Source organism: Hylobates moloch, unplaced genomic scaffold (assembly GCF_009828535.3).
Source record: "Hylobates moloch isolate HMO894 unplaced genomic scaffold, HMol_V3 SCAFFOLD_1, whole genome shotgun sequence".
Taxonomy (NCBI): domain Eukaryota; kingdom Metazoa; phylum Chordata; class Mammalia; order Primates; family Hylobatidae; genus Hylobates; species Hylobates moloch.
The window spans coordinates 158,355,876-158,375,552 of NW_026652276.1; the positions used below are offsets into that span (position 1 = coordinate 158,355,876).

Genomic DNA, 19,677 nt, shown 5'->3' on the forward strand with positions numbered 1-19,677 from the left:
GACCAGCCTGGCCAACATGGTGAAAGCCTATCTCTACTAAAAATACAAAAATCAGCCAGGCACGGTGGCAGGCACCTGTAATCCCAGCTACTCAGGAGGCTGAGGCAGGAGTATCACTTGAACCTGGGAGGCGGAGGTTGCAGTGACCTGAGATTGCGTGGCTGCACTCTAGCCTGGACAACAGAGCAAGACTCTGTCTCAAAAATAAAAGTACAACTATGAAAGAAGAAGCTACAAAAAATTGATAGAATGTAAGTTTTTTAAGAATGCTTTCTATCAGACTAAAATAGTCAACTTTTTCCTACTTCTGAATTTTATTTAAAAACTAGAAATAATTTTTAAAAATTAAAAATTAAAAAAAAAAAACTGGAAATAAGGCCCGGCGCACTGACTCATGCCTGTAATCTCAGCACTTTGAGAGGCCAAGGCAGGCAGATTGCTTGAGGCCAGGAGTTCAATATCAGCCTGGGCAACATAGCAAAACCCTGTCTCTACAAAAAAAAAAAAAAAAATTTAAAAATTAAAAAAAAAACAAAAACAAAAAACAAGAAATAGTACCATAAAATACAATACCAGAACACTGACCTTTAAAGAAATACTGATTTCCATATAGTATTTCTATTTTCATTATTTAAACTTTTTTTTTAAATTAAGATGACCGGGGGACCAGGTGCGGTGGCTCACACCTGTAATTCCAGCACTTTGGGAGGCTGAGGCAGGTGGATCACTTAAAGTCAGGAGTTTGAGACCAGCCTGGCCAATATGGTGAAACCCCGTCTCTACTAAGAACACAAAAATTGGCCGGGTGCGGTGGCTCACCCCTGTAATCCAACACTTTGGGTGGCCGAGGCGGGTGGATCACAAGGTCAGGAGTTCAAGACCAGCCTGACCAATATGGTGAAACTCCATCTCTACTAAAAATACAAAAATTAGCCAGGCATGGTGGCTCATGCCTGTAATCCCAGCTACTTAAGAGGCTGAGGCATTGGCCGGGCGCAGTGGCTCACGCTTGTAATCCCAGCACTTTGGGAGGCCGAGGCGGGTGGATCACGAGGTCAGGAGATCGAGACCAGGGTGAAACCCCGTCTCTACTAAAAATACAAAAAATTAGCCGGGCGTGGTGGCGGGCGCCTGTAGTCCCAGCTACTCGGAGAGGCTGAGGCAGGAGAATGGCGTGAACCCGGAAGGTGGAGCTTGCAGTGAGCCGAGATTGCGCCACTGCACTCCAGCCTGGGCAACCGAGCGAGACTCCGTCTCAAAAAAAAAAAAAAAAAAGAGGCTGAGGCAGAACAGTTTGAACCCAGGAGGTGGAGGTTGAAGTGAGCTGAGATAGTGCCACTGCACTCCAGCCTGGGCGACAGTGCGAGACACCATCTCAAAAATAATAAATAAATAAAAATAAAATAAAAAGGACACAAAAATTAGTCAGGTGTGGTGGTGGGTGCCTGTAGTCCCAGCTACCCGGGAGGCTGAGGCAGCAGAATCACTTGAACCCGGGAGGTGGAGGTTGCAGTGAACCCGGGAGGTGGAGGTTGCACTAAACCGAGATTGTGCCACTGCGCTCCAGCCTGAGGGACACAGTGAGACTCCATCTCAAATTCAAAGAAAAGATAACCTGAAAAATAGCATCCATACTTTGATGATTTAGCATTATTTCAACCGAAACACCATGAAATATTGTAGAACCACCTTAGTACAAATGTAAAAGAGCCACAGTCAGCCATTTCTAAAAAGAGAGAAAAGAAAGTAATATTACCTTCATGGACTGTAATGCCACAATTGTCACACTGAATTATTTCATCAGCATCCTCACTATTATCTCCCAGACAAACACAGCAAATCAGAATATGGTCCATTTTTTGAGAGCTCCAGTTTTGACTCTTCTCAAGAATCAGCGAGTCCTAATATTAAAATATTAACATATATCAGAAAATCACATTTAAAGTAAAAAAAAAATTAATCACTAAAATTCTCTTTATTAAACATTATTATAGGCATTTCCAAATGTATGCCCCATTTTCCATTCTTTTATTAACTTCAAAGTACATTATATTTAAGAAATATATACTTGACCTTTTTGTCAAAGAACCCTATAAGCACCCTCTTATTTAATTTTTCACTTCTCTGCAAGCTTCGTATTCTCTCTCCTCTAGGATATGAAAAAGCACGCATGCAACTAACAACTCTTGATCTGCTTTGCCATTCTGCTTTGCCCCTTAAACTAGGAAAAACGAAAAATGAATCTACAAGTAATCAAAGTAAACATCAATCCTATACATGTGTTTTAAAAGTACAAGACATGATTCTTACACTTTAGGAGCTTATAATCCTACCTAGAGGAGACAAGACACACATATACAAAATAGGAAAAAATCAATTCAAAATAACATATAAGCAAGTATGTATGTGATGGCAGACTTAAGGACTCTATACTCCTTAAGTACCAGGAAATTCAGAAATTCCAGCATTATCAGACTACTGTAAGACAGATCCATGAGAGCCTGCGTAGGTATATGAATATACACAGATACAGAAAATAATCTAAAAAAGGATCCAGATTGACTAGCTGCTAGAAGGGTCAGAGAACTCTATTAATTAGGTCTCTATCAAGAAATATCTAGTGTAAACTGGTAATAAAGACATCTAGCTACTGATACTATAAAAAGAGAGGATGGGCACAGTGGCTCACACCGGTAATCCCAAATACTGTGGGAGGCTGAGGCAGGAGGATCACTTGAGGCCAGGAGTTTGAGACCAGCCTGGGCAACACAGTGAGATCCTATCTCTACAAAATACTTTAAAATTAGCTGGGTGTGGTGATGCATGCCCTTAGTCTCAGGTACTCAGGTGGCTGAGGTGGGAAGATGACTTGAGCCTAGGAATTCAATGCTGCAGCAAGCTATTATTGCGCCACTGCACTCCAGCCTGGGGGACAGAGCAAGACCCTGTCTCAAAAAGAAAAAGTATAGGAAGACGTATTAATAAACTAATATTTAAAAGATAAAATTTCAGAAGAGGGTTTGCTTGTTTTCATTTAAACCTTCTGCATTATAGATTTAAACTTTAAATAAGTTAAGAAAATGATTCTTGCATATTTAATAGATTGTGCTTAACATTACACATAATAAAAGATGGCACTTGGGTCCATACATTTTTATTTATGAACCTAACAATATTCAGAAATAAATTTAATAAATTAGTTTCATACCATACACAATATATATTTTTCATAAATATATTTTATTATTTTTTGTATTTTTATATTCTTTTAAACTCAAGCAATATCCAAAAGTAACACTTGGAGCCATCATTTCAACAGCAATTTGTAAGTGACACTTGAATACACTTGAAGGTCACAATTAATAATTCTTCCAATATACTTTGTGTATAACATCTAAAATTGTGGCAGATTTGTAAAACAATCAGAAAAGAATGCAAACATCAACAAGAATATAGTATCATTTCTCTTTAGAATTCTAGTATTTCTAAGTTCTGCATTTTGCTTCTCTGTGTTATAAAACCAAACAAAATAGGTCTGGGGCTGACAAATGGCTGGCAAATAAAACTGCAAACATCCTAAAGAAAAGTCATCTGGTTTTATAGTACCAGAGTAAGCAAACAAAAATCTGCCTAGATTTTCATACTATTAGCCATGCTTCAAAGTTGACTTGAAATCAAACATTCTTAAGTTTCTTTCTCACCTCTCGCTTATTCCCTACTGAACCTCGAAGCTGTAATTTCTTTATCTGCAAAATGGCGATAAAAATAATATCTACCTCAGGAGGTTATAAGAATTAACAATCTATGGCAAGAATGTTCCTAGCACAAACTAGACACTCAATAAATGGTCAATGCCTTTTCCTTTCCACTGTATCTCTTGTTAAGGTGGTTCACAAGGAGGAACATGAACTGACAATTTATTACACTGAGGATCTTCCTTGTATCCCCAAAAGAAAAGTTGCGACCTCCAATGAGCACTACTACTTTAAATATCATCCCCACGGTAAGTCCAAAAAAGACTTTCCTTAGAATACCACATCTAGGTTAAAAAAAAAAAAAAAACAGACTAGAAACTAATCTAGCAAACAACCACAGTTTGAAAATTAGGATGCTACATGTCTTTATGGACTGTGTGGTAATTTCTCTGGTGGAATTAAAATTAATCAGCCCTGGAAAAAAGGTTTACCCATATGGGAAACAAGTAAATTTCTAAGGGTCAGAAAAAGTTGTATCAAAATGCAGTTCTAATTCCTCTATTTTCCTATTTTTCCATTTTGCTCAGAAAAACCATAAATGCCTAAATCATATCTCTACGCCAATTTCTCTCCACATCTATTATCATTTAGAGGCAGAGAAAACAACATTAACTAATGTTTCTGGCCCTCTGATTCTCATGACTTGAGGCTCTTAATAGAAATGTAACGCAAAGAGGGAAATAGGGAAAACTAGAGATAAAATCTTTCCCTAACCAAATGGCTGGCAGACAATGTTTCAACTGGAAAATCTAAACAACACATCCTCCTTAAAAAAATTAGGATCTCAGTTTTCTTTTTTTTCTTTCTTTTTTTTTTTTTTTTTTTTTTTGAGAAGGAGTTTCGCTCTTGTTGCCCAGGCTGGAGTGCAATGGTGGGATCTCGGCTCACCACAACCTCCACCTCCTGGGTTCAAGCGATTCTCCTGCCTCAGCCTCCCGAGTAGCTGGGATTACAGGTATGTACCACTACGCCCAGGTAGATCTCAGTTTTAACAGATCAAACACAGGTTTAAGCACACTTATGATTAGATCAATACAAAACCTGATTTATTATCAACTGTTGTTAGTATATTTCTGAAGACGTATATCATCTTTCAAGGTTTTAGAGAAAGTAGTTAAGCTGAAGCTTCTAACATAAAATTTCTAAAATATGGTTTTACATAAAAATAGACATCAGGAAAATAGGTTTTGAATGGCAAAAAAGTACCACCTAGAAAATAACTTTATTACGATGGAATAATTTAATGGAATCCAATGTAATTATAGGAAGAATAAATGATACTATATGAATAAATCAATCACTACTTATAGTAAATTATTTCATTCTTTCCATCAGGATTTAAAACTTACCCCCAAAATAATATTGATCAATGTTTTCCACAGGCTCTAAAATATACTTACTGTTCATTTATATATGTATATATATTCCACATATGATTGTAAATGATATATACAATAGGCTAAATTTTATCTAAATCACGTTTAATACAAGGAAATTCCAGCACATTTCCTGTAAAATTAGAATTAAAAGAATCCTACTGCCCTGAAGATAAGAAAAAATTATTATAACAAAAAGCTTGACCAATCATACTTCCTCTGTTTTTAGAAAAGGTTAAATACTCATGAATCTCAATATTTATAAATGTTACAGAACTGACTTTTTTTAGGACTCAGAGCAATTTGTTTCATTTTGCAATGTGTAAAAAGGCAACTGATTAATAAGTTAGAAGTCCCAAATAGAAGTGGATATTTATAAATTTTGGCAAAATTTTTACATTTTAATTCACAAAAATCAGGTGACAACTGCCATTTCTTAACATGACACCTAATATCTTTAACAGAGCCTTTTATGGAAAAAAAATTCTACTCAGCAAAGAACATAAAATTACATTTATAAAGCAGTAATCCAAAATCCAAACTGTCTCTAATATTAAATATTTTCTGTGAGAAAAGAGCTCCTTTCTTTTACAAAAAATGGCAATTCTATTGATATAATTTACTGTCATGTATTAATTCTTATGCAAAACTTTAGTTTCAAAATCTTGAAAATGGGAACCATTTCTGAAAATAGTACACTGCCTTCCCCAAAAAACTTATCTCAGAAAACTAAAGGGCAAGATAATCTTAAGGAATCTCAAAGCTGCAAGATTAACAGCTGAAAAAGACATACAACTATACTTCAAGGGGATTCTTCAGGCTGCACTAAATTTAAAAAATGCCATAAGGTCATTGACAAAAACAGGTGTCCGTTTGCAGAAAATGCAGTTTATCTAATGCCCAGTTCTAGAGCAGCAGTTCTCAAGGTGTGGTCCAGTGAACTCTCTTTCAGCAGGTATAAAAGGTAAAGGCAGTTTTCATAATGATACTAAGACATTATCCGTCTTTTTCACTCTTTCTCTCATGGGAGTACCATGAAGTTTTCCAGACACTACATGAAATGGGATCTGACAACTTGTGTGCTTCCTCAGTTTTAATTTGAAATGGTAAATATCAACAGATATAATCTACATAAATATTAATGGTTGTCCTCAATAATTTTTAAAACTGTAAAGGGGCTATGTGTGGTGGCTCACACCTGTAATCCCAACACTTTGGAAGGCAGAAGCAGGAGGACTGCTTGTGGTCAAGAATTTGACACCAACCTGGGCAACATAGTGAGATACTATCTCTACAAAAAAATAATAATAATAATAATCAAAAATAAAAGCATTAGCCAGTCGTGGTTGTACACCTGTAGTCTCAGCTACTCCAAAGGCTGAGGTGGGAGAATTGCTTGAGCCTGGGAGATCAAAGCTGCAGTTAGTCATGATCACACCACTGCACCCCAGTCCGGGCAACAAAGCGAGACTCTGTCTCAAAAAAAATAAACATTTAAAAAATTTTAAAATGAGGCCAGGTGTGGTGGCTCATGCCTGTAATCCCAGCACTTTGGGAGGCCAAGGCGGGTGGATCACTTGAGGTCAGGAGTTGGAGAACAGCCTGGCCAACATGGTGAAACCCCATCCCTACTAAAAATATAAAAATGTGCTGGGCATGGTGGCATGCACCTGTAGTCCCAGCTACGCGGGAGACTGAGGCAGAAGAATTGCTTGAACCCACGAGGTGGAGGTTGCAGTGAGCCAAGATCACGCCACTGTACTCCAGCCTGGGCAACAGAGTGAGACCCTGTCTCAAAAAAAAAAAAAAAAACAGTTTGAGAATCACTGCTAGAGAGTATTTCAGGGTCTGCAGCATGTTAAGGCCATTAAGCATATGTTAAGGCCATTAAGAGAGGTAATTATAAAAGGGCCCTGCTAAAATAAATATCAAGTTCCCATAAGAAACTTCAAAATTATGAAAGTCTCAGGTCATCATTTTGCTACAAATTGAACTTAACATAGCAGCCAAGAAAAATTTCTGCCTGCTTATAAACTAAATATGGTATAATTATATATTTCTATTATGTATTTCTAAAGCTACATTTTCACCTATCTCTACTACAAAGTAGTTTCTGAAAACAAAGTAAAAGCAGGGAAAATCAAACTTCAAATATAATCAAATATATACTTAACTATGTAATGGACAGAAATTATCACTAGCTAAAATAACCAGGAAGATTAAGACCCAAACATTGGCCACAGGCAACAAGGACTAGCTTTAATCATCTTTTTACAAAATTAAGATCATACAAATAAGAAAACTAGAAATATAACTAATAATCACAATTGGTTAGTTTTTTAATTAAAATGTAATTATCTAATTTGAGGGACATAATTTCAATAAACTAAAATCATCAAAAAATTACTGTAGAGCTTGAATAATAGAGTTGTGGGGAAAATGACTCAAGCTTTTAAGTAGAATGTTATTCTGGAGAAAAAGTAACTTTTTATAATCTCTTCTACATGGGCACTTTTCGAAGAAGCACTTTGGAATCTCATTCCTGGAATGTGTTTGTGTTTGGGACTATTAACCCAAACATAAAAGGTCCCTTTATTTACTAAAGTGTCTTCTAGTGGGGAAAAAAAACTAAACAACCAACACATGGACTTTAAATGCATCATAGATGTTAGTCTACAACCTCTTAGGCAGTATTTATGAAGTACAGGTTTAATAAACAGATACTATACACATTTTACGTGGCAGATTTCTAAACATATGCAGGTGTCCCCCACACTTTAGCATAAATCTAATCCACACTGCCTCTACCATTAGCTAGACTACTTCTAAGAATATCAACCTAATAAAAATGAAGGAAGTGATGTGGTCAAAAGTAAACTTATTCATTAGATAGAGTATTAACTGCTGTAACATAAACTGCATGCATGCCTAAATTAAATACAAACAATTAGATTTTTCCATGCCTGTTTAAGATAGCATTGATAATATGGAACTGCCTGTGCTATATCATTAAAAATATTATACTATTTCCCAAAAGACAACTTTCCTTTAAAGATAAAAATTAGAATGACATTGAAGGCAGGCAATATTTTTTCTTATAAAATATTGGTTTCAGAAGTTAACCAATGTTTATAATCCAAATATAAACTGCAGTCTCATCTCCACTGATAACCTCACAGCCTGCTATAGATTATTTTGGTAAGAAAATCACCAAATTTTTAAGCAAAGCAATTAAAATAGATAATCACTGCTATGTAAAACTTGTAGGCAGAAAAATGTGAAAGAACAAATAAAGCATAAGAGGAAAAATCTTTCTACCAGTTTAACTTACTTCAGTGATATGGAAAAAAAATAAGTGTTTGGTAAAGAACTAAATTTTGGTGAATATAAACACATTAACAGAAATGACAGAATTATTACAGTTCTACATGTGATGTAACAGATACATCTACATGTAAGACAACAACTCAATCTTTCTTTTGAAGAAAAACATATACAAAAACACATAGACAAAGAGACATAAATGTGTTTGACTGAAGAGTCTTGAATGATGCATCTCTGAGATCAATGGATAAACCTAACTTTCAGTAGTAGAACTTCAAGTAGAAGCACTGAGCCATTACTGCAGTTTTATGACAAAAATGTCTGTTTTATGATGGAAATGTTTGGGTTTTTATTCCATTTCTTTGTAGAGAAAATTTATTTACTAAATGTATGTAAAAATAGTTCATACTTATGTGTATGTCCCATACACATAAAGCAAAGATTTGGTGACTAAAAAGATGATGAGTGCTACAACAGGTAAAGGAATCAATCTTTAAAACGAATCTCTAAAGGTTTGAGAAAATCATTAGACTGTTGCCCTGCTCTAAAGTATTCTAAAGGCCTACATTTTAATATGGATATGGACATAACTAAGTTGAAAGAAAGGTGACCTTTGTTTTCATAATCCACTCAGCACCATTCAGCAGTCCTGTGAACAAAGGAGTAAAGGGATAAAAAGGAGAATGGAAAACTTTGTCATTTCCCAAGTCTATGGATATAAAAATATTTCTCTAAATATTTCTCCTTGAGGACAGAGATTGTGAGCTCCTTGAGAACGGTGACAAATAGTAGATATTTAATAAAAGTCTGTTGGCCAAATGAAAAAATGTTACAGTTAGGGTGCTCATTCATCCCACAGCCGTCTATAAATAGGATTTCAAGGAAGCCATTTAATACAATTTGTAGACTGATTTAGAGAAGAATTCCCTTTTCCCCAGACAGACAGATATAAAAATTGGGTTGATCTACCTCATTACTCTTGCTTTGAGATAGGGTCAGGCTATCATTGGTCAGTTCCTCATCATCAGCACTGTTTCTGCTAAGAACTTTACTCTTCTTCTTCTTGCAACCCCCTTCACTGGCAGGGCTACTATGATCTTCATCATTGCCTTCATCATTCTCATCTTCATCACTCCCACTTCCCTCATCTTCATCATCCTCGTTGTCTCCATCACTTCCCTCTTTCTGAGATGCAGATCTCCCTTTTCTCTTTACTACAGTAGGTCGCCAATCATTGTCATCCTCACTGTCATAGTCATCCATGTCATTCAGCTCTTCCATTGACACAAAATCCAGAAGTGGTCGGTTTCGTCGAAGGTTCCATTTTTTTGGCTCGCTGACTTGTTCCTCTGTAGCAGTTGTCGTAGTGGGAACAGAAGGGGATGTGTTAACAGCAGGAGGACTTGTGGCTGGTGTGGTGGCAGGAGCAGAAGCAGCCACATTCTCAGATACTGTTGCTTTTTCTTTTTCCTTCTCTCTTTCCTTCTCTTTCTCCTTTTCTTTTTCCTTCTCTTTCTCCTTTTTCTTTCTAGGTCTTTCTCCATTTTCTTCTTCCTCCTTCTTTTCCATTTTAATCAATTGTTTTTCTGATGATAGTACTTCTTCCTCTGCAGAATTTTTAAGTTGTTCTTCTTTTACTTTAATATTTTCATTCAGTTCTTCTTCTAAAATATTTTCTTCAGAATCACTACAGGAACCTTCTCCACTGTCCTTTGAAGCATCTTCACTTCCATTACCACTCCCTTCAGAATCTGTTGAAAATATGAGAAAAAAAAAACCACACATATGTATATACATACACACACACACACACAACGCTGACACAAATGAAACCACCAAAATTTGTGAATAACTTGCAAAACAATATAAACAAATTTAAGTCAAAGAATGGTAGACATTCCCAACCTGATCAAATAATAAATCAATGAAGTTGATACAATGGTTTTAGTTCAGTATAGTGCTAATGAAGATGAATATATATAACCCTAAATTAAAATATGCTTTAAAAAGAGAAGCACTATTTTATGTCATATGGCAATATTTGGTACCGAAAAGGCAATTTTTTTTTAAAGTAAATGTGCTTCTTTTAAGATTGGGCACTTGATTTTAATTTTACTGATAATACAGACAAAATTCTTCCTCCCTTAAACATCTTTTATAAACTATATGGACTTGTAAGTATTGAGTCAAAACCAAAACAAGATAAATCTAACCCATAAAACTGCTTCATTTATTTTACTCGTTACCCAGTAAAATGAGCATAGATATTTATGACAGTCAACTTATACTACAATTCTAATATACCAAACAAATTTTAGGAATACCAAGAACACAGGTGAAAAGAGACAATAGCAATGGCACAGAAAAAGGAAGTTGCAAGAGAAATTATCAATCTTCCTGTTTATTAGGATACTGTTCATATCAATAAAAGAAGAGTCACTACACTTTCCAAACTTCTACGCAGTAACTACTATACGCTCTAGAATGGAAGAAATTGATGAATAAAGCAGTCCATCCTGAAAATGAGCAGTCACAGAGGTTACTAAAAAGTTAGGCTGAAGACATTAAAGAGCTCACAGGACTATAAGCTTTCTAGCAGGTTTCTTCCACTCCTACCTAGGGCAGCCCAGTCCCTCTCAACCCAACACTACTTAGTAACTCAGTAATCATTACTCAGTAATTACTCAGTAATCATTCTTCTTGTACCCAATCAAGTAAATAACAATCTAAAATATTTGAAGCGAGAAATAAATGGGAGGAGGGAAAGAGGACAGGGAGCAGTAGGAAATGGGGAAGAAACCAGTCAAGTCTTAGCCAGTAAAATCCACAGGATGATGAATTTTTTTGCACCTATAGCCAAGAAAAAGGTAATGATAAAATGGTGGAAAAAGTAGTGTTTCCACATCATTTTAATTTCTATTAACTCAACTAGGCTTAATCTCTGTAATTAACTAAGCACTAAAATTGAAGGAAGCTGTCTGTAATTAGTATCTGGTATCTAGCGAACCCCACAAGTCATATACAAATAACTGCTAACAAAAACATCCTGCAAGCAAAATTACATAAAAAATAAACACTAACATTTAACAGATACTGACTGACCCTATGAAATCATTATCAATCTCACAACTGTCATGCAGGTATCCATAGCTTACTTGGGACTGTTCTGAAAAAAACACTCTTATCCTAAACAACCTTGCACAGGATACAAGAGCAATATCATACGGGTCAGCAATTCCCTATCTGAAACTTTAAGAACTAGATGTGTTTCAGAATTCATAATTTCTCAGATTTTCAAGGGTAACATGGAACACGCACCATATATTACACTAATACCCCCACTGAAGTCTATGGTATTATCCTATAATCAAACATTATTTCTGCAGAGAAAAATATAAATATTTACAGAGTATGAGAAATAAATACCACAAACTCCTACCAGTTCCTGTTAGGCTTTGCCATCAAGTAAGTTTGTGTCAACCTTACAAAACACTTGGATTTTTGAGCTTCTTGGATTTCAAGAGTGTGGACCCAATATTACTCACAAACAAGTGACTTCTTTTCAGTCTCTAAAGCATTAAGAAAATTATGACTTTGTAAACCACTCACAGCAATTAAACCCAATCTACCAAGAAAAATCACATCTGGTAAAAATAACAATAGTAATATCTAGACATTTTAAAATTATGATTTAATAAATAATAACCAGAGTTGACTAAACACTTCTAAGACACAGAAAGATTTTTTATGTGCACTGACTAAAGAAAACTGAAACACCTTAGGCTCTAGAATGGAAGCAATGCCATAATTAAGACAGCTAGGAGACGAAGATGAAAGAAAAGGTACTTTTCTTCTGGATCAACCTTCTAGAAGGCTTTTTACCAATAAAAACTTCAAGATAGACACAAAAGTAAGATTAACTGGGGCAGAAGTGTGTGTAGCTGATCAAAATTGGGACCAATCCAACTTTGCTATTACTTGGTAAATTTTACAAAATGTCAGAGATTCTTGTGATTTTGTTTTGGTAGTTGCCAATGCCAATTAATTAATTATTTTTTCAAATGAGAGGTAAATTGAGACTCCTTGATTCTGTTTTTGATTTATAACCATGCCTGAATAGAAAGCAATTTTTTAAAAAAATTTCAATGTTTTATGTTTGTTAACTACTATTAGAAGAATGGACATTTTTCCACAAAACCAACTCCTAATAGCTTACCCAACCCCTCATTCGCCAGATATAGTACATTAGTCAGACTCCAACTACAGGGATCAGCAATATGTCAAATTTTATCTTTTTATAGGGATCAGCAATATATCAAATCTTATCTTTCTCTGATCTCTGAAAAATAACTTCTTCATCTGATTAGTCACTATTTCTTTTTTATACATATGCACTGGAGGGATGGAGATAAACCATATTTATTTACAAGCATAGCTGGGTAATAATGACAATGAGAAAAATCAAGGTCCTTGGCTGTCTATTTTTTCCATAGGCTGCAAAGAAAAAATTTCCTAGTCATCAAAGAATGACTCTGTGTCATGTTCCAAAAAAAAAAGAGAAAGGAAAAAAAGAAATAGACTGGAGAAATTATCTTAGGCAGAAAGACAGAGTTAATTTCAAGTCTACAATAAACCTTTCTTACGTTTGAAAAAAATATATCTTTAAAACTGAAATCCTACTTCCCATTTGGTTAAATAAAAGATAACCTTTCTCAAACATACAATATATCAGAATCTCTCCAGGCAATAGCTATTTCAACTAACAGACAGTTAAGAAATTTTTTAACATTACAGAATTTTTAAAAACTCCTCTGAGTGGTAATGGCCAGACAAAAAAATAAAATAAATTTTAAAATTAGAATTTAAAACACCAACCTTCAAGAATCCCTTTACAATATCAAATAATAAAATAAAAATTAATTTAATTAATATCAACCATCAATACCATTATATCCAATGTTCTCCCCATAACAAAATCAATATGATTTAATTTAGTTTTATGTTAATATATGCAATATAAATTTGTTCATCAATTTCATCAATCTAATTCTGTTCATTGATCTGGTACAACAGTGTTAGTACTATAAATATACACAATAGATAACAGATCAATCACTATTCTACTAGTTATTTACAGCTATCCCAGGGCTATGTTTAACCAAAACTGTATATGTCTTGAAGACAGCCAATCAGTCAACACAACTCATCCTCTACTTCTGATTCTAGTTCCAGCTATGTCATCTTAGTTTGTATGAGCCAGTGGTACTCAAATGGGAAGATTTTTTTCCCCCAGAGGACAACTGGCAATGTCTGGAAACAATAGTTGCCACAACAGTGGAAGTGCGGGTGGAGGTGAGGCTGGGGCAGGTAGGAAAGATGCTACTGGCATCTAGTAGAGGAAAGGGTTGTTGTTGGTAAACATCCTACTGGGTACAGGACAAGCCTCCACAACAAAAAATTATCCAACACAAAATGCCAATAGCGCCAAGGGTTCGAGAAACCGTTAACTCGTATATATGGCCACAATCTGACCTTATTCTATTTTTCCAGGCTTATCTCTTCTACTTTTACTCAACACTGATCCCCAAAGATAAAAAACAATTCCAAGTCTCAACACTTTTAATTTTTGCCTCACCAAGATTGCTGTTTATCTAAATCCTTCTGTTCATAGTTCCACTCTTATCTCCTCTCCTCAATGAAATTGTTCTACATCAATCTAATCTCATCTCCTATGAAAGACTTGAACTACACAAGTGATCAACCATCCTTTGTATCAATTATTTTATTTAATTATTCTAATTTTTATTTTACTTACATGTTATTTTACTTACTTATTCTAATATTATTACTATTGTTTTGTAAATTCACCATAACATCTAGCAAAGGGCTAGACTATGGACAATCAATGAACACATCTTGGTCCATTTATTCAAAGTCAGATTAGCACAAAATACCACCAAAGTCTCAGGCTGACTCTTCTCATTAAATTATTTCCTGGCAATATGGCCTAACTAAACTAACTTTTGATCAAGATCTAAAGTCAACCCCATTTTACTTTGCTTGGTGGGGGATGGGGGTAGAGGGCATGGCTAATCTGTCTAGTAATAAAATACATGTCTGCATCTTTAAAAAGATGTAAACATTCTTTAAAACATTCAATTAATGTAGCAGATAACTAAATGTAAATAAGTCTCCTATGACACACCCAATCCTATGCCCAAGTCTCAAATATAAACACTTCAACTAGGTCAAACCATGAAATTGCTAATATTTGTGTGTTTTGGACCTACAAAACTGGTAATTCCCTACGGTTCAATCTAACATTTCTACATATGGTTCTTCTGGTGGTTATCACCATAATTCTAATGCATATATATCCTATTTTAGGACTTACTCATTTCAAACTTTATTGACTGCTTTCAATCAAAAATGAGAAGCTTACTTTTGCTTTTGCATTAAAAATAAAACATAAACTATCTTCAGTTTCATAATTTTCTTTTTTTTTTTTTTTTTTTTGAGACGGAGTCTCACTGTTGCCCAGGCTGGAGTGCAGTGGTGCAATCTCGGCTCACTGCAGGCTCCCCGCCCTGGGGCTCACGCCATTCTCCTGCCTCAGCCCCCTGAGTAGCTAGGACTACAGGCGCCCGCCACCTCGCCCAGCTAATATTTTGTATTTTTAGTAGAGGCGGGGTTTCACTGTGTTAGCCAGGATGGTCTCGATCTCCTGACCTCATGATCCGCCCGCCTCGGCCTCCCAAAGTGCTGGGATTACAGGTGTGAGCCACTGCGCCCAGCCAGTTTCATAATTTTCTAAAGGTACAGGCTCGTAATCACTTGCCAATCTTACGGGTGGGTCATTTTTTACCAATGTTGATTTGTTTCTATTTCATGATAGACTTAAATTATGTTTATCTGCAAATGTTTTCTATATTTATTTTTAAAACCAAACAGAAATATAAAAAGTTTTATAGTCAGAATTTCAGATTTCAAGATGAAGGTAAGAAGAAATTGATCCACGGAATCCAGTTAGCCAAAATTAAGGCCAACCAATCTAACCACTTTAATATTAAGTTCTAAGGAAGTCCGTAGTTCATTCAATAAGTCATTTCTAGAAGTTGTTTTGAAAGAAGATATGATCAGACAGATGTTTAGCTACCGTTTCTCTACTTCCAATTTAATCTATTCATAAGTAGGGCTGGGAATCCACAACTTCAACATGTTTGGAAACCAGTGATAGGACTAATGTCTTATTCTCTATAAGACTCCAACTAAATATATACTATCTCAGGCACAGAAAAGATTCAAATGGAAAACAATGGTAATCTAGAGTAAGCCAATATCTCAGCTATGCAGAGCATCAATGCACCTAAAACAAGAGTCAAAAATATGATTCAATTTCTGTTGACTACTAATCATTTTAAATAACAATCATTTTCTTCTAAATTCCCTTTTACAATAAATACCAAGAACTATACATATAAATTTGTGACCTGAGACCATAGGCCGCAAATTTAAGCTCCCCAGGGGGCCAGGAAGGTAAATTATGAGTGCAGCATCCTAGATATTATATTACAAGAGGGAAGAGAAAGTAAATATTTTTAGTGTGTTTAAGGGATATATAGATATAGCAACCTAACAAAACTCATCCTATCATTTTTCACAAATAACAGTTCTCTTCAACTATAATTAGGATTTAACAAGGTCAGAAATCTCTACTTAGCTTGATATCATAAAATATTTTGAGAAAGTACTTTATGTTTGTATCAGATTGTTTTACCACTTGAAAAAGAAGTGATACCTTTGACTACTCCATCTCAATGAACAAACCTTAGAAACAAATTGTCCATAAAGTCAAGATTTATTGTCACATAATTATGTAATACTTAATACAAGTTTTAGAATTGTTCCCATATTCAAAGAATTCATAACTTCCAAGACCCAACTATGTTTGTCAAAGTTTACAACCACAACCATAACAAACCAAAACTACATCCTAGCCAGGAATATTCTTATCTGCCAAGGTCTTTACCAAGAGAACTAAGATTTAAATTTTACCTCCTTTCCCTTCCCCTTTCCTTCTTTGGAAATACCAAACATCAGCAAACCAACTAAATGGGAGATAAAGAGCTGAGAAGCAAAGGATAAAAAAACAGTTAATCAAGATAAACTTATCAATTTTTGATTGCTGGGGATGAATTCAATTAGTAACCAAATATCCAGTTTCTGTTTAAGATTCCGTCCATCAACTCTTGGGATCCAAGCAGATAAACAGACTAAATTCTGAAGTCAACTCCATTGGATCCGCTACTGCCTGAGTGACCTCATGCCAGTTCTTTAAACTCAATACCCCTGTTACCTGTAAAATAGTATCTCCTTCACTAAGTTACTGTGAAAATTAAATGAGATTATGCAAACAAAAAGTTATCAGTAAAGCACAATGCAAATTCTGCTGTTGATGCTACTAAAAGTAGCAACAGTAATATAATTTCATTCATCCCTTCCTACTATCCCTAGCAGGAAAAAGACAAGGGAAAACCAGAAGGAAGAGAGATGTGACTAAGCACAGCAAATTCTCTGGAAGGATATATTTAAAAACTGTTAAAGAGATGAAATTGGAAAGGCTTTTACTTCTCTTTTTTTTTTTTTTTTGAGACGGAGTCTCGCTCTGTCGCCCAGGCTGGAGTGCAGTGGCGCAATCTCGGCTCACTGCAAGCTCCGCCTCCTGGGTTCACGCCATTCTCCTGCCTCAGCCTCTCCGAGTAGCTGGGACTACAGGCGCCTGCCACCACGCCCGGCTAATTTTTTTGTATTTTTAGTAGAGACGGGGTTTCACCATGGTCTCAATCTCCTGACCTCGTGATCCGCCCACCTCAGCCTCCCAAAGTGCTGGGATTACAAGCGTGAGCCACCGCGTCCGGCCTTACTTCTCATTTTATTTAAATTTTCATCTCACTTTATTAAAATTTTCAAAAGAGATGGAATTACAAATAATTTTTATTGTTCATGTTTATCAGTATTTTTCCCATAAAATATTTAAACATAATTTTTATGTTTCTCAGATTCCTTCAATTGAAACTGTATATATTATATACATAAGGTATACTGAACAGAAGATACAAAGGAAAATCATACTTTTCTGTTTTCCAGTTTAGTACAATGTGAATATACGACCTTTAAAAAAAGTTTTTAAAATTACTAAATATAGTGAGCAAGCATGCATGACTTATACTTCAGAGATATCTGAAAGGCCCAATCCACAAGGTCCAGCACCTACTATAATTTAAAGTGCAACTCTTACTCTGGTCAATTTTATTCTAGTAAAAGAGCTAATACACAAAAAAAGCAAAACTGCCCTAAGAGATTGTCAAGTGATCTGAAAAAAGAAGGACCCTGCTCAGGGACTATTAATGGTCCACACACCTCTCAGGATACTTCTCTACTTCGGGATATCCTTCAGTTTTTTTCCTCTATAAGTATAAATATATTTTAAGGTGTAAAACAGAGAAATCCTTTTGCATCTTTGGAAAAAGTCCTTCCCCTGACTGCTAATTATCTCTGAGGAAAACAGAAGTAATTATAGGTCTAGTGACAGGATCTAAAGGCAAAATGGGAAATCAAATGGACAAAATAAATGAAGTTTACGTGCTTTCACTTAAAATTGGCATTTTAACCAAAACCGATTTAAAAAGTCTAAAAATAAGCCTAACTCCAGACAGCTGGGAAAGGGGAAGAGAGAAGGAAATATTTACCTGAGGCATCTCCAACTTTAAAATCACTGTCATCTGAACTATCATAATCAAGAGCTTCCAGCAGAGAAGCTGCCAAAGGCTTCACCTGCCTCCTCTTGGAGCTGCGATCCACTGTGAAGAGAAAAAAATTACATTGTCATTCATAATCACACCAAACACAGGGGAGAGTTGTGGTGCTAAGAGAACATAAAGATGACCTCGCACAAGGAATTTTTGTCTAATTGAGTTCTCAGCAAAAGGGGTCAGGAGAAGGTTGGGGTGCAGAAGCGGGGTGGGGAGGGATGGACAGCTCCACGGGCAGTTTCAGAGGCAGCTCCAGCCCTGATGCTGCCAACGCCAACTCAGACCAGCTAAAATCGAAGCTGACCCTCTTGCTCATCTTTTCGAGATGTTTCTGCACCTTCCTCGTAATCCCCCACTTAGACATCGTAACAGTCAATAAAAAAGACAAAAATCAGGGAATAAAAGAAGTGGGCTTCATTCTCGTGGACCAAGGAGGGCGAGGGTCCACCAATCCAGCTTTCCCGCAGGGCTCTCCCCCCCCTGCCCTGCTCCCACCGGCCCTGACTTCTAGAATGGCTGAAATGATCTCTCGCCGCAGAGGCCTCGGACACACTTACTAAGGAATCCGTGAGGTGGTCGTTTGGAGGAGACTTAGCGAGAGGCTGCAGGAGCCTAGGCAGCGCCGAGGTCGGGGACCGGGGCCGCGAAGACAAGTCCGAAAGATGCTATTTAAAACCGGCGCGCAGCCAGCCGGACAGGGGCGCTCCCAAGAGTAGCCCCGCGGTCCCCTAACCCCCCGCCCCCCCGGCCTCGCCTGGCCCTGGCCGCTCGAGCCCCTTCCCACAGCGCTCCCTGGGCCGGAGAAGACCTCCGGCCCAGGCAGCGCAGTCAACCCGGCGGCCCTGGGGAGTTAATTTCTCCCGTTAAAACTAGAAGAAAAAAAATTAAAGAAAGAAAAACTTTATTAGCCTGGACCAGAAGCAACAAAAGACCAGCAATTGCACAGCGCGAGGCCGGCTGCCTCAGACAATAGGGAAAGCAGCGACCCGGATACAGCTCTGAGAAGAAGGAAGTGAAAACACGAGGCACAGCGCAGCCCTGAGAGCAGCAGGAATTGAGGGCGCATGCGCAGAACTCGCCCCCGCGCACCCTTCTCGAGCAGGAGCCGAACAGTGCCGAGTGGAAGCCCAGGGAGCCGCGCGGAGGCGAGCGGAGCCAAGTAGTGCCAAGCAGAAGCAGAGGTCCCCGCCAAACCCTGTGCAACTCCGCCCATAAACCCCAAAGGCTCCGCCCTCTCCGCGCCTAATTCACCTCCTGAGTCCAAATCCCTGGGAGGCCAGTTTTTGTTTCTGATCTGTTTTTTAAGGATTTACTGAGTAAACTTTCCACAAAGGGATGTTTGCTACCTTAAGCCACTACCAATAATTAAATGATATTGTCACCGGTAGAGGGTCGTGACTGCAAGTTGTC

The 19,677-nt window shown here is 36.8% G+C and overlaps 1 protein-coding gene across 5 annotated transcripts in view; it reads right to left on the minus strand.

Moving 5' to 3' along the window:
* Positions 1-19,281, minus strand: part of PHF14 (PHD finger protein 14) — a 203,959-nt gene extending 184,678 nt beyond the window's left edge. For 2 of the 5 annotated variants that reach the window (XM_032760474.2, XM_032760483.2), the window contains exons 1-4: positions 18,825-19,281; positions 18,205-18,315; positions 9,425-10,206; positions 1,757-1,901 (exon numbers count right to left, since the gene is read on the minus strand). In XM_032760474.2, coding sequence (XP_032616365.1) covers positions 1,757-1,901; positions 9,425-10,206; positions 18,205-18,315; position 18,825 — 1,039 coding nt within the window. In that variant the 5' untranslated portion in view covers positions 18,826-19,281. The remainder of the gene's footprint in view (positions 1-1,756; positions 1,902-9,424; positions 10,207-18,204; positions 18,316-18,824) is intronic. The other 3 variants (XM_058446881.1, XM_058446883.1, XR_009215711.1) reach the window with 2 other exon arrangements.
* Positions 19,282-19,677: the final 396 nt, after the last annotated feature.